We start from the raw sequence: 15,578 nt of genomic DNA on the forward strand, positions 1-15,578 counted from the left end.
AAGGCAGCCCTGAGGGGAGCTTGGGCCCCTGCTGAGCGCTAGGCAGACACCAATGCCTTTCCCTTCATATATGTGAAGGGGCACAAGCGCACGGTTGACTCACCCATGAGGCAAGGTGAGGCAGCTGCTTCAGAGAGCAGGAGACTCAGCGACAGCAGATCCATCCTCCAAGGAATGCACTGCCCACTGCTGCTGCGGCAACATCTGTGACGCGCTCCTTAGAGGCCAGATCTAAACCCCCCTCCCCGCAGCCCCCTCTGGGGGGAGAGCAGCCGCTGGGTGAAGAGGAGGCACTGCTGGTCTGCTCCCAACCTTGTTCCCAGTGTAGATCTTTATTCTCTCCTTGTTCCTGATGTAGATCTTCCCTCACCCCTTCCTCTCTGGTGGGGGAACCATTTTGTGGTTTGCCTCAGGTGCCAAAGTGGATTGAGGCAGCCCTGTGTGTGCAAAGGGGGCTGCAAAATAGAAGCTAGAGGGGGGGGTGCATGAGAGAAAGATGGAGAGAAGTATTAAGTAGTCTGTACATGTGTGCATGGGTGTGAGAGAAAGGGGGTATGAATGTGTGTCTGTGAGGGAAAGACTTTTTTTATGTGGGAGGGAGGGAGGGAGGGAGGGAGGGAGGGAGGGAGGGTGTACCACATCAGGTTCCTTGAGTTGGAGTACCAACTTAGATCAAAGTTAGACCTTAGTACCAAGCCGTGTCCCATCTATGGAATGCCCTCCCCTTGGAAGTATAACTGGTGCTGACACTTTTGCCAGGTAAAGATCTACCTGCTTCCCCAAACGTTTGTGGGGTGCAAGTATGTATCTGCCACTGCAATTAAGAGCCACAGGTGGTGCCATTTCAAGGAGGGTGTCATTATTGATTTTTAATAGATGTGATATGTTTTTGCTTGCTCTTTAGGATTTGCTTTATTATTTACCTGTATTACAACCTGCCCAGGGATTACATGATGAAGGACAAACTATAAATATCTTAACTAAGTAAATATGTAATCAAGCACCGTAACCATTTGGCCTCCTCAGCGCAATGGATGGAGTGTTTGCTTTGGGTCTGGTTCAGCCACAAAAACTTATTCAGCAACATGGGACCTGCCACTCTCTCTCAGTCCCACCATCTCAGGTGGTTGTTTCAAGGAGAAAATGTGGGAATGTGCTGCCCTGAACTTAGAGGGAGGATACAAATGTAATCAGTAATGAAAAGCAAAGGTAGTAGGACCCATATTTGCCCATATATTTGCATATATAATGGCATATATTTTTGTTACTGAAAAAATTCTATGGCATTTCCACTGCAGTAAACAAAAAATTCCTAGTAGAGTGCTTTCTCTGTGGCAGAGCCTAAATTGTAGAATTTCCTTTCCAGAGAGATGTGTTTTGCTTCAACACTGCATAGCTCCCACTGTATGCTGAAGACACTCCTTTTTACACTGGCCTTAGACACCCAATACATATATTTTAGGATCTACTCTATTCTTCTGATTATAATCTTCTGATTGTAAAATGATTTAACCACTTTCAGTATTGTATTTTTATATTGCTATAATCTACCCTGGGACCATACAGTGAACAACAGGTAAAAAATTCCCTCATCATCAATGCCATAATAGTGTACACCTAAGTAACCCCATGCCTTTTTGGCAATTTCCCTACTCTTCAGCCACCAAGTTCATTTCAAATGGCCGCAGTGAACTTTCACAAGCTCCAAATTGCAGTTCTGGTCTCTGCCCAGAAGATGGCAATGCATAACTGGTCCCCTACTGTGGTTATAATACCATGAAAGTGTCCCTCGGATTCAGCTACATTCCTCACAAGAATACGTTTTGAGTGTGTTATAAACATCCAACACCAGATGGTGCCAGAGAGCAAAAAGGCGTTTATATGGATTTTTACATAGGCTCCCCCCTCTTTTGTTGTAACGATTTAATTTCTGGCTTATTTATAGTGTTTTTAACCTGTGCCCGGGACGCAGATGGCGCTGTGAGTAAAACCTCAGCGCCTAGGACTTGCTGATCGCATGGTCGGCAGTTTGAATCCCCGCGGCGGGGTGAGCTCCCATTGTTCGGTCCCAGCTCCTGCCCACCTAGCAGTTCGAAAGCACCCCTAAGTGCAAGTAGATAAATAGGTACCGCTTTCTAGCGGGAAGGTAAACGGCGTTTCTGTGTGCTGTGCTGGTGCTGGCTCACCAGAGCAGCTTCGTCACACTGGCCACGTGACCCGGAAGTGTCTCCGGGCAGCGCTGGCCCCCTGCCTCTTAAGTGAGATGGGCGCACAACCCCAGAGTCGGACACGACTGGTCCGTACGGGCAGGGGTACCTTTACCTTTTTAACCTGTGTCTAGATCCACCCCCGCTCTGCTTATGGCCAGCAGCCCATCTCTTATCCCTTCCACAGCCGCCTCCCATCCAAGGGAGAGAAAGACTCACGTGATGCTGCTGCCACACTTCTCACACACATGCAGCTTCTGGGCGCCGCCGGCCATGGAACTGCTGACTGGCTTCTGGGCGCTGGGAGACAGCGGGCTGGGAAAGTGGGTGACGGAGCCCCCTGCCAAAGCAACCAAGAGGGCACATCAGGATTCAGAAGCCGGCTGGCAACAGATTCTGAATAATGTGCCGCCCTGTGAGCATCTCCTCAGAGCATTGGTGTGTTTCATGAGCCTTCTTTCCAGGTGCATAGGATTGCAGACTTAATCTAATGAAGCAAAATTTTCATCATTCCCACAACCCCCTCAGTATTAATTGCCTTTTAAAAAGTATTAAAGCCAGATATATTGTAAACTAATAAAGCCATAGATAATCTACTAATGGTCAGAAGGAAAATGCAATATTTAATGTTTTCTTTATTTCCCTTCATAACAGCACCAAAACACGGATTAAAGTTTGCCATCAACAAGTTGAGGGCAGAAGGTCCCAAGGTCAGCCTCAGGTCAGGCTGGGAGAAACGTCTGTTTGAGACCCAGGAAAGACACTTCCAGTCAGTACAGATAATACTACAGCTAGATGGACCAAGAATGTTACTCAGCATTAGGCAGCTTCCTAGGTTTCTAATTTTTAGTTGATTAACCTGCTAATTCAAAGTTGCAGAAAACTTGGGCCACCTGCCTCTTGGTCTTTGCCTTCAACTACAAAAGTATTCTCAAGAACTCACACACAACCTCAGCATTTACCTGCGCCTCAGATTAAAAAAAACAGAGTTTCAAGCAAACAGTGTGGAACAAGAAGACAGACCAAACCAGAAGCATTAGGAAGCATTTCACACCACATTTTATGGTGGTGGCTGCATTTTGCCTGCTACTCCCAAGTCCAAAGAAACACAATTTTCCTGCTTTCCTTCCCAGCCACCTCGACCCTCACCTTTTTCATCCAACTCCAGAGCTACTTGGAGCAAGCGGAAGGTGCTGGATTGCCGCGGCAGAGCCCTGGTTTCACGATTTTCTTGCATCATTTTGTAGACCTCTGAGTCCCCTTCCAAATGGCGCATGGCTGGCTCTGTATCCAGACTGGAGAGAGAGAGAAAAGAAATGCAGCCAGTCTGTCCTGGGAAGAGGAAAAATACCTCAGGCTTTTTATATCCCAGGAAGACAGGACAAACCAGTCTTCCATCACCAACGTAATTCTGCTGAGCTTGAAGAAAGAGGTGGGACCAGGAGAGATCCAGGAAGAGGCACACCTGAGCACTGTTTCAGAAGAACAGGGGCCTCAGTGGAAGGATGCAGGATTCCAGAGGGTTTGCCGTGAGCAGGTGCAAGGAGAGAAATGGGAGCCTTTTCTTCTTCCTTCTATCCCCTTTTGCCACCTGAGGCGAAAGGGGAGGGTGCTGCCCCACCCCCACCCACCCTGCCCTCACCATTGCCTTGCTTGCTGCCCTCCCAGCCACAGGAGAAGTGAGGAAAAGTGGTGGTAGTGGCAGAATCACAGGATCGTAGAATGGTAGAGCTGGAAGGGACCTCAAGGGTCATCTAGTCCAACCCCTGCAATGCAGAAATGGTGAGATGGAATGTCACATGAACTCCTCAGGGTGTTGCCAGAAGTGCTGCTGCTTCTCCTAACTTCTCTGGTTGTGGCGGTAGGGGCGGGTGGTGCCTGCAGGGGGCCCTGGAAATTCCATTGCCCGAGGCAGCTGCCTCAGCCCACCTCCTGGATGCACTGGCCCTGGCTCCAGGTAAGCCAGGACTTCAGAAAACGGAAATGATCCCTTCACTGACTCAGAGAAGCATCCCAGCCCCTCCTCATTTCTCAACAAGGATCTCCTATTCCTTTGAGTCCTGGCTGTGGAGTTGCCCTGCCTGCCCCTCTCCTAGGACCCCTTTGCCACCCTGGTGCCCTCCACAATTCCCATCAGCCCCAGCCAGCTCACCAAAGCAGCTCCCCTGTGAGTGAAGGTGTACTCCTGGCCCCAAGCCCTTGGAAGTCTTCTCAGACAAGCATGCCTCCGGGAAAGGGAGCAGAGAGCGATAGCAGCAGGAAATGTCCCCCCCCCCTGGGAAGGAGGCTTCACCTGCTGTTTCCAGGCAGGTCTAATGACCCTCAAGGGCTCAGTGTTTCAGCAGGGACTGAATCCTGCTCCCCCCTCACCTCCAGAGAGATTTCCTTTCCTGCTTGCCTGTCTCCAGACCTGATCAGGCTCACTCTCCTGAGAGTGCAGGTGGAACACACCCTGCCTGACACACCTGCCCAGCCTCTAGACTTGTCTGCAGCCTCAAATTAACCCTCACCTGCCCAGCCTCACAGCAGGAGAACATAAAAACATAGGGAGAGACTGCTGAGTCAGGCAAGTGGTCCATCCCTCTCCAGCATCCGGCTCTCTCAGTGGCCAGCGAGATGCTTGTGGGAAGCCCCCAAGCAGCTTCTGAGCACAAGAACCACTCCCCCCTCCCCCTCCTGGATTTCCCAGGAACCATGAGGGAACCCAACCATGAAGGCAGAGCTACTGACAGCCTTCTCCTCCGTGGAATTGTCTAATCCTCTTTTAAAGCCGTCTAAGTTGGTGGCTGTCGCTGCCTTCTGCGGGAGCATGCGCTGCAAGCAGCACTTTCTTTTATCTGTCCTGAACGTGGATGTCCACACCTTCTAGTCTTATGAGAAAGGGAGACAAAAGGTTCTCTCTCCACCTTCTGCAGGCAACGCACAATGGCATAAGCCTCTGTCATAACTCCTCCTTTCTAAGGCTTTCCCTGAAGAGCAAAGTAGGCCAACCCCCTGCTTCCAGGAAAACGAGAGATAAGCTGTGTATACATCACCTGCTTAAAATTCAGCAAGGTCATTCTTTTTCACTGCATTTCAAACCACATTTGCATATTGTGTGTACATTGGCACAGTTTGATGTGTATGTTAATCTCCCGCTATATGTTCATACCAGTGGGCTGATATATCTTTACCCTGTAAGCAGTTCTCAATTAAGATCACAGCAGGTTTGGGGAGAAACACATCAAAGTGTAGCATTTCACATGAAAGGTCAGGACAGATGTGCCTTGTGGCCAATGTGTGTTTTCGTGGCTTCCCCAACCAGCAGTGGGAAGGGTCTGCATGCAGAGTCAACAGGGGTATATACAAAGCCATCTGCCTCTGGTCTCCACCTAAGGAAATAGCCTGGGAACAATAGTGAGGGTCTATGGGGGTATTTGTAGAATTCGTATTCTAGGCAGAGAAAGCAGAAACCACCCTAAAGTTCTGGCTAAGTTTGCTGCTTGGTGACCAGGGAGAGACTCTGGCTGTGTTCACACACTTGTTTACTGTGCATTCGCTGCATAATGTGAACACTCCCTAGAACTGCATCAAAGTGGTTTGCCTGATTTTTTGGGGGGCATTTTAGCTCCCCCCAAAGTAGGTGATGTGATTTCAGGGAGGTTTGGGACTGAAATGTCTGCCCCAATTCTCAGGTTGCCATTGCAATTTTTTCCAGATGGAGCCTGGGACATTGAGGTGGGGGGCGAGTTCCTGCTCAGAAGAATCCAACTGCTCACCCCACTCCTTTGGCTCAGAGGGTGTTTTATGCGAGGACAACAAGGTCCTTTCTGCCCCTGTCCCAGATCCGAGAGCAATTTCATTTTGGGAACCTTTTGCAGGCTGCTTGGAGAACTTCTTGAGGCTACAGAAATAAAAGAAGCAGCAAACAAACAATAAAGCCGGAGCCTTGGTCACCCTACTCTACAGTTGCTTGGTGTTGAAGACAGAGGGATGTGCACTGGCAGTGGCACTGCCCTTGAACTCTGACCCCCACCCACTCCTCTCTGCCAACACCACAGAAGCCCATAGAAGTGAAGAACCAATGTACATAGCTGTCAACTTTTCCCTTTTATTGCGAGGAATCCCATTTGGAATAAGGGAATTTCCCTTAAAAAAGGGGAAACGTTGACGTCTATGCGGCCTGAAAGGCAGGAATCGCTCTACCATAGTGCAAACAAGGTTTCTGTGTTTTGAGAAGTACGGTACCTGCTCTGCTAGCTCTCCCTATATTGAACGCATGAACCCTGGTGCCTGGAAGCACTCTTAAGTGTCATTTTGGTCTGGCAGCTTCTCATACATGATTTCAGCAATTTTCGGAAATAGGTGCTTCCAGACAATCCATTTACAGTGGTACCTCGGGTTACATATGCTTCAGGTTACAGACTCCGCTAACCCAGAAATAGTACCTCGGGTTAAGAACTTTGCTTCAGGATGAGAACAGAAATTGTGCTCCGGCAGCGTGGCAGCAGCAAGAGGCCCCATTAGTAAAGTGGTGCTTCAGGTTAAGAACAGACCTCCGGAATGAATTAAGTACTTAACCCGAGGTACCACTGTATTGAACATTCATCCTGGTTAGTTTGTAGGGAGATTAGACTTTGTTGCCTATCTAAGGAGCACTCACTCCGATTCATCTGCAGGGAGGCCAGATGACACTGAGTTTAAAGCAAATGTTATCTCACACTTTTGCACTACCCTGTCACTTTCCTTATTGCAAAAGCCTGATCTATTAGGGAAATGGGTTAGTTCTGTGGATGAAATCCAAAACAGTTTTTTTTTTTATATTAGGACTTATTTGTATTGGATTAGATTGTTCTAAGGTGGGTTGTACATTTGTTGTACATTTTGTTGGTTCTTCAGTTGGTAAACTGTATATAAAAAGAGGGTATACAAACTAAAAGTGGTGATGATGATGATGAACCTGAATCGGCTGCTATGTGACTGAATCCCACCCCAAAACAGACAGTCTGAAAGCATCCTTAGCCACTAGGCAACAGCAGGTAAACTAGACAGATTACCTGTAACGGCGCTGGTAGGAAGAGGAGTTCCTGTCCTGGTCCTTCCTGATCTCCCATGGGCTGCGGGGTGAATATGCTCCAGGGGATGGAGATCCATTTAATGGAAGCAGAACTGTAACTGGAGATCCACTAGAGCGGCTGATGCTCCTTCGCTCCTGCAGCTGCTGCAGAAAGAGATGGGGCTGGGTGTAAGTGCATTTTGTAGGAAAGGAGTGGCCCCAGGAGCCTCTCAGCCTCAGGAAGAGATTAATTGACCAACACACATTATAGGACTTGGTCCCATAAAAATAAGCAGTTGCTACACAACCCATATTGCCAAAATAAGAGGAGTATACACAACCAGGGGTGAGTGCAGCCAAACAATACAAATTCAGCACCAGGGAAAACTCTGTAAATGACACAAATTTGATAAAATAATGGCGGGGGGGGGGGGAGAGAGAAGAACTGAGATAGAAAGACATAGACAAGAAGTTTCACCCATAACCACAGGAATCTAATTCAGCCAACTTCCTGGTTTTGTAGGTTTTTGAGGTTGAGCATGAACACCAATCTGTCAAACATGTTTCTGGGCTAGAAACTTGCCTGTGTGGTGTACCAGTTAAGAGAGTTGGACTAGGACTGGGTAGATCCAAATTCAAATCCCCATTCAGCCACAAAACATACTGGGTGACCTTGGGCCAGAGCACACACACTCTCAGCCTAACATACGTAAAGAGAAGTTATGAAGACATAGCCAGGGTGGGAGAGAGAGCATACATGCCCCCTTGAGCTCCTCAGAAGAAAGATGGGATATAAACGCAATGCATAAATAAAATGCTAACACAGTGGTGGGCACACAAACAAGCCGAGATTTTCTTGAAGGTTAACTGTGTACCATCTACCATCTGTATATCACCATCTGCCTCCATGGAATTGCAGCACACTCAATCCCCAACAAACTCTCACCCTCCCTCTTACACACACGTGTCGGAACAAGATCCTGAAAGTTTTTGTCCATCACCACCACTACAATTCCCCATTGTGAATCTATTCCCAAAAAGCATGCTTGCAGACCAAAAGACACACTGCTGGCAGAAGATTGCCCACCCAGAAGATACGTTCTACTCCTCTGCCGTATAATGCTGGAAGGAGGTCACAGTCATAGAATAGAATCATAGAGTTGGAAGAGACCACAAGGGCCATCGAGTCCAACCCCCTGCCAAGCAGGAAACACCATCAGAGCACTCCTGACATATGGTTGTCAAGCCTCTGCTTAAAGACCTCCAAAGTAGGAGACTCCACCACACTCCTTGGCAGCAAATTCCACTGTCAAACAGCTCTTACTGTCAGAAAGTTCTTCCTAATGTTTAGGTGGAATCTTCTTTCTTGTATTTTGGATCCATTGCTCCGTGTCCGCTTCTCTGGAGCAGCAGAAAACAACCTTTCTCCCTCCTCTATGTGACATCCTTTTATATATTTGAACATGGCTGCTATCATATCACCACTTAACCTCCTCTTCTCCAGGCTAAACATGCCCAGCTCCCTTAGCCGTTCCTCATAAGGCATCGTTTCCAGGCCTTTGACCATTTTGGTTGCCCTCCTCTGGACACGTTCCAGTTTGTCAGTGTCCTTCTTGAATTGTGGTGCCCAGAACTGGACACAGTACTCCAGGTGAGGTCTGACCAGAGCAGAATACAGTGGCACTATTACTTCCCTTGATCTAGATGCTATACTCCTATTGATGCAGCCCAGAATTGCATTGGCTTTTTTAGCTGCCGCGTCACACTGTTGGCTCATGTCAAGTTTGTGGTCAACCAAGACTCCTAGATCCTTTTCACATGTACTGCTCTCAAGCCAGGTGTCCCCCATCTTGTATTTGTGCCTCTCATTTTTTTTGCCCAAGTGCAATACTTTACATTTCTCCCTGTTAAAATTCATCTTGTTTGTTTTGGCCCAGTTCTCTAATCTGTCAAGGTCGTTTTGAAGTGTGATCCTGTCCTCTGGGGTGTTAGCCACCCCTCCCAGTTTGGTGTCATCTGCAAATTTGATCAGGATGCCCTTGAGTCCATCATCCAAGTCGTTGATAAAGATGTTGAATAAAACCGGGCAAAGGTGAGTATTAAAAACAAAAGTTAATTAATACATTGCTACCTGAACTGAAGAAAAGCTGGATTCTTTTAACTATCTGCATTTGCTTCTATTGGGATATTTTGTAAAAAAAAAAAAAGTTTTGCTAGACACAGGGATAGGTGAATCATGGGAATCATGCAAAGTTCAAATTGTACAGTCTCATGAGATACTTTGCACCTCCACTTTGGAGCCAAACTGATCCAGCAGATGAGACTTTGTCTTATGTCTGGTAAGCTGAGCCTCATGTCCATCTTGGCAACAGATGCCTTTCACTCTCTTGCTAAATCCCTCTCTCAGCCTCAGATCACCAGTGGAATGGGAACAACGCTGTCACACCTTGTTGTGAAGGTAGCAAACCATAAAGAATGGAGCTGCTCTGTGAAATCAGAATAGATAGAGCAGATAGAGAATGGATAGAACAGAATAGATAGAGCTGATAGAGCAGAACAGTAGGACTACAACATTCATTGTTGCAATAGTCCTCCCGTGTCCTCTCATGGCTTTTAAGGACCATCCACATGTTACTTCCTCATAAGGAAACTCTACAAGCAATTTGGGAGGGTCTCCATGGCAAGATACACCTTGCAGTACAGCAGGGCAAGGAGTCCTTATAAGCTTGTTCTGGGGATACAGCGGGAGAGTTGTACACAGACTTGAATGGGGCTAAAGTTAAGCAGGTTAACCCTACATTGAACTCATTTCCTGCAAGGGTGTGGGGAGGGGGCAGAAGAAGTTTGCACATTCTTGTGTCCATAACTCATCCTTGAGCTAAAACAATCAATGCCTAAAGCCTTTGGGTGGACACATTCAACCGCCCAACAGAGTGATGTGTTGTCCAAAAATCCTTTCCACAACCTTCACGCCTCTCTGTTTCAGGGCATGCACCAACCACAAGAGGGAGCCCCACACCTTCAAAAGACACTTTCCAGCTGCTAATTGGGAAGAAGCAGAACAGATGAAGGGGAAGAAGGGGGCACAGAAGCGAGGGGATCAGTGGGGAAAGAGAAGGGTGGAAACCTGACTCGGGGCTCTTTGCTGCGCCCCCTTTACACCGACTGTGGCAGCTAGATGCTGAAAACATGACTACCAGGAGGCAGCTGGACAACACCATCCCTACTGAGCCACAGTTCCCGGGAGCATGGTGCCCAGACTGGAAGCAGCAGCAGGGCTGAGAAGTTTTGGCCAGAGCATCAGTCAGGAGCACCAGAAAGGACCCCACATCATTTTGCTTTCAGGGAATCTCCAGAGCTCCCAGAATGGTATGGGCATAGGCTTCAGTGCAGGTATCCCTCCCACCCACCCGCCTGTGTTTATAACACCCCAGGCATGCCAGCTCTAGCGGGTGGAGGTGTCTTCAGCCCCTCAATATGTGTTTGAAGGGGGTCCACCCCCCCGCAATGTTGAGGGGGCGCGGCCCAATGTTGCGGAAGACTGCACTGGTCAGGAGACTGTGTGACATCATGTATGCGCAATGCACACCAGGCCCCCGAAATACTGGGGGCACCTGGCGCCTCTGCAACACCTCAACATAAATCTCTGGCTCCCTAGGGCTACTTTGCCCAGCAGAACTGAGCTCCTACCGCCCCACCCTGGGCAATCAGAGCTTAGCATGTGCTCCTGGCTCAGCCCTGTTTTGCACCAGGCCCCATCCATCACTAGCAGACGGCCTCCAGAACGTTGCCTGTGAGGGAATGTGGCCCTCAGGCTGAACAAGGGCCCAGGACTGCCTGCTGGGAGCCTGAAGGGCCCTGCCCTGCCTCTCTCCACCTGGCCTGACAGGCTCCATAAAGGGCGGCGGCTGCTGCTGCTGCTGCTGCTGCTGCTGCTGCTGCTGAACAGAGAGGGCTCCTCTTTTAACATTGCTTTGATTTTTTAACTTTGTCATTTAAAATTGTTATTGATTTAATGTTGTATTTTTAGTTTTAGATTTTATGATTTATGTGGAAATGTTTTCCATTTGGTTGTGTACCTTTTGATGTGTTTTATTTCTTGTTTATGACTTTTGTTATGTTGGTAATTATGTAAATCTTGTCAGTTGTAAGCCGCCTTAAGCATTGTTTTAACTTTGGAAAGGCGGCATACAAATAAAATGATGATGATGGTTTGGAAGATCCCTGGTCCAATCCAACACAAGGCTGTTGACAAGAAGCACCACGGGGGTCACGCGTGGCACAGGCTGCAGGAGCTGGTGGGACAGTGCAGTGGAAGACCACGGGCTTTGCGTACAGAAAGCAGGCAGCCAGGTCCCGGGCGCCTCCAGTTAAAAGCATCAGGTGGTGAGAGAGGCCTCTGCTGACGACTCTGGGGAGGCCCTGCCAGTTGGAGCGCATGATACAAGGTCTCCCTGGATGGCTCAAGACAACTTCTTCTCCTATGTGGCAACACTTGAATTGCTGGGAGAGGTCTTCCAGGGATTTAGAGCACAGTATCACCAGTATGTGAACGGCAGTGTTACCAAACTCGCTCTTTCCATCCCATTGCAGCGAGACTGATGAGGTTTCTGGGGCAATGCTTGAGGTTAGTCATGGACTGGTTAGGTCACACTGGGCGTAGAGCAGATCCGAAGGGTCCAATCTCTTTGCAAGCAAATCAGGATGAAAGCTCAATGAACAGGTTGTCTGTGTGCTCCCAGGCCCTAAGTGAGGCAGCAGCTGGGGCAGAACGCACTGAAGGGAAGGAAGTCTTCACCCAGCAATCCAGGGAAAGTCACCAGAACATAGATAGGTAAGAGCAACAGGCACCATGCAGAAACACATCCCACCCTGGTGCTCTTCCGTTCTGCTGTGTGACTTCTACCCATCTTTCCCCACCCCCAAGCAGCTTGATATTTGGAAAGCTCGGCACTGCTGCTATCCCAAATGATAAAATTTCCTTACCCGCTGCATCTGCTCCTGTTTAAAGGCCTTGAAGATGGAAGAAAGGAGAAAGGCCTTCCTAACCAGAAGCAAATGTTTTGGGAAGCAGCAGAGTGCAAGGGAACTGATAGGAACACAGCAATCAGTGTTACGTAGGATCTCCATTCTCAACAACACCACACCTACCCAACAAAGGGGAGATTTCCCCTTCCGTGCCAGTCTGCTTAAAGGAGATTTCAGCTGGACCTCAGCATGCTTCTTTTGCCCTCCAAGCAAAGACTTGGTTCCTTGGTTCCAGAGTGCCCACCCATCTAGCACACAGAGACACCGTCAGTTCCAAGGAATAATGAAACCCATACAAAGATCCAGCCCAGGCCTACATACCATTCCATGGAGCTTTGCTAAGTGACTCCACTGGCCTAACTTTGGAGACCTACCAAACACAAACACACACACACCCCAAACACATTTAAGGTTGCCAACTCTGAATAATAATAAAAAATAGTCACAAATCCTCATGCTTTGGTAGAGCCTGGAAGACTGGGGTTAGAGCTAGGAGACTGATGTCACAGATGGAACAGAACCTGAGGTTTACTGCTATGCCTTTTCAGACATCAGGACAGGTTACTCTACAGAAGACAGCATTACTGATCAGGCCAACAAGAGAAAGACTGATTGCCAAGTCTAAGAAGCTTAGGCAAACATTGGAGCAGAATGGCCCATCAATAGCTATTAAACATCATTGTTAAATGAAACCTCCCTTTTCCATAATGTCTATCACTGTATGAGAGTTGCTGGGGCAGCAACAATGTGGGCAAGCTACTGACTTTGTGCCCTGCTTATTAGCTTCCTGGAAGCACCAAACTAGTCCCGTGGGCTCACTATAGAAAGACTCTGGCTCTTTTCATAGGGATGGTCCATTGATCTGTCCAAGCCAGAACACTAGGGCTGGCCCAAGACAATTTGACCCCTGAGGCAGACCACAAATGGCATGGGTGAGTGAGCATCTATAGCAGGAACAAGGGGTGGGGAATAAAGATCTACAACAGGATCTGCTGCCCCTGTGGATTCTGCCATCTCAGCTCACCTCCTGAGTGGGCCAGCCCTGTAGAAGACACATGCCTAAACATGCACCCACTTGCCAGTAAATCTTTCTTTGCACCCAAACTTTCCAACTGTGAACACCAGCAAGAACAGAAACAGACTGACAGCCTGCAGCCGGTTCCTCCTTAATTTGGGGCTCACGTAAGAAATGCAACACTTTTAGGTTAATTACTGCTCTCTGCATCTGAAGAACTGCAGGCCAAGGAATTTTTCTGGGGGAAATAAGATAAGAGGAAACCAACGAGGCCTAAGCCTCATTTAACCACCCTCCAACACTCAAATCTCAGCCCCCACCACTGATGCAACCGCTGGGTAGGGAGGAGGCCACCCAATGGGGCCAAGAGCTAAAGCAAATAAATGCAAAGAAGGAAAGAAAAACATGACAGAGAAGCCAAGGGGTTGAGGGGCCTGGGCGAGCAAGGTGCCAGCTGGCAAGCACTGCGCTCTGGGGCCAACCTCCCTTCCCAATTTGGGCTTGAAAAATAGGCCCAGAACATAGAAAAAGCAGAGGGCGGCCAGCCCCTGGAGCCAAAGCAAGCAAACAAACAGCAGCAGCACCCAGCCCAAGAGCAACAGGAGAGCAAGATGCCAGGACACATGGGCAAGGAATCAGGAGGCTCAACAAAGACCATAGGAAGAGAGGGAGGACAGGGCATTCCAGAAGGATCACCCAGGGAAACTGGCTAGCAAGCTCACTTGACAGGTCCAGAAAGGTCTTGACATCTGTAGCATGTCTAGGGAGCATGGAAGCATCCTGTGATCATTATTAATGGCAAATCAACCTTTGTATAGTACTTTCGAGTCTCACCTGCACTAACTAGGTGTAATCCATACAACAACCTTGCAGGTAACTTGGAATTATTAATCCCATGCCACAGGCGGGGGAGACAGAGAGAATGGCGTGTGACACCAGCTCACTTTACAACAACCTAAGATTAATGGGTTTGGATTGCAGGAGTGCAGAGGAGGGCTTTGCTAGTATGAAATCCTCTATGACTACCAACTAACCTGAGCCCTATTAAATAATAATAATAATAATAATAATTTATTATTTATACCCCGCCCATCTGGCTGGGCCTCCCCAGCCACTCTGGGCGGCTTCCATAAAAACCAAAAATACAATAAAATATCACACGTTAAAAACTTCCCTGAACAGGGCTGCCTTAAGATGTCTCCTGAATGTCAGGTAGTTGTTTATCGCCTTGACATCTGCTGGAAGGGTGTTCCACAGGGCGGGCGCCACTACCGAGAAGGCCCTCTGCCTGGTTCCCTGTAGCTTTGCTTCTCGCAATGAGGGAACCGCCAGAAGGCCCTCGGCGCTGGACCTCAGCGTCCGGGCAGAATGATGGGGGTGGAGACGCTCCTTCAGGTATACTGGACCGAGGCCGTTTAGGGCTTTAAAGGTCAGCACCAACACTTTGAATTGTGCTCGGAAACGTACTGGGAGCCAATGCAGGTCTTTCAAGACCGGTGTTATATGGTCTCGGCGGCCGCTCCCAGTCACCAATCTAGCTGCCGCATTCTGGATTAGTTGTAGTTTCCGAGTCACCTTCAAAGGTAGCCCCACGTAGAGTGCATTGCAGTAGTCCAAGCGGGAGATAACCAGAGCATGCACCACTCTCGCGAGACAGTCCGCAGGCAGATAGGGTCTCAGCCTACGTACCAGATGGAGCTGGTAAACAGCTGCCCTGGACACAGATTTGACCTGTGCCTCCATGGACAGCTGTGAGTCCAAAATGACTCCCAGGCTGCGCACCTGGTCCTTCAGGGGCACAGTTACCCCATTCAGGACCAGGGAATCCTCCACACCTGCCCGCCTTCTGTCCCCCAAGAACAGTACTTCTGTCTTGTCAGGATTCAACCTCAATCTGTTAGCCGCCATCCATCCTCCAACCGCCTCCAGACACTCACACAGGACCTTCACCGCCTTCACTGGTTCTGATTTAAAAGAGAGGTAGAGCTGGGTATCATCCGCATACTGATGAACACCCAGCCCAAACCTCCTGATGATCTCTCCCAGCGGCCGCATGTAGATGTTGAAAAGCATGGGGGAGAGGACAGAACCCTGAGGCACCCCACAAGTGAGAGCCCAGGGGTCTGAACACTCATCCCCCACCACCACTTTCTGAACACGGCCCAGGAGGAAGGAGCGGAACCACTGTATAACAGTGCCCCCAGCTCCCAGCCCCTCAAGACGGTCCAGAAGGATGCTATGGTCGATGGTATCGAACGCCGCTGAGAGATCCAGCAGAACTAGGAAACAGCTC

General features: G+C 48.8%; 1 protein-coding gene across 2 annotated transcripts in view; it reads right to left on the reverse strand.

Moving 5' to 3' along the window:
• Positions 1-15,578, reverse strand: part of PDLIM2 (PDZ and LIM domain 2) — a 45,117-nt gene that overhangs the window by 2,011 nt on the left and 27,528 nt on the right. Inside the window, exons 7-9 of one of the 2 annotated variants that reach the window (XM_082200592.1) lie at positions 7,244-7,404; positions 3,357-3,502; positions 2,427-2,547 (exon numbers count right to left, since the gene is read on the reverse strand). In XM_082200592.1, coding sequence (XP_082056718.1) covers positions 2,427-2,547; positions 3,357-3,502; positions 7,244-7,404 — 428 coding nt within the window. Of the gene's footprint in view, positions 1-2,426; positions 2,548-3,356; positions 3,503-7,243; positions 7,408-15,578 lie in introns of both variants that reach the window. The other variant, XM_082200591.1, reaches the window with a different exon arrangement.

Source organism: Podarcis vaucheri (genome assembly GCF_965113315.1).
Source record: "Podarcis vaucheri genome assembly, chromosome: 15".
Taxonomy (NCBI): Eukaryota; Metazoa; Chordata; class Lepidosauria; order Squamata; family Lacertidae; genus Podarcis; species Podarcis vaucheri.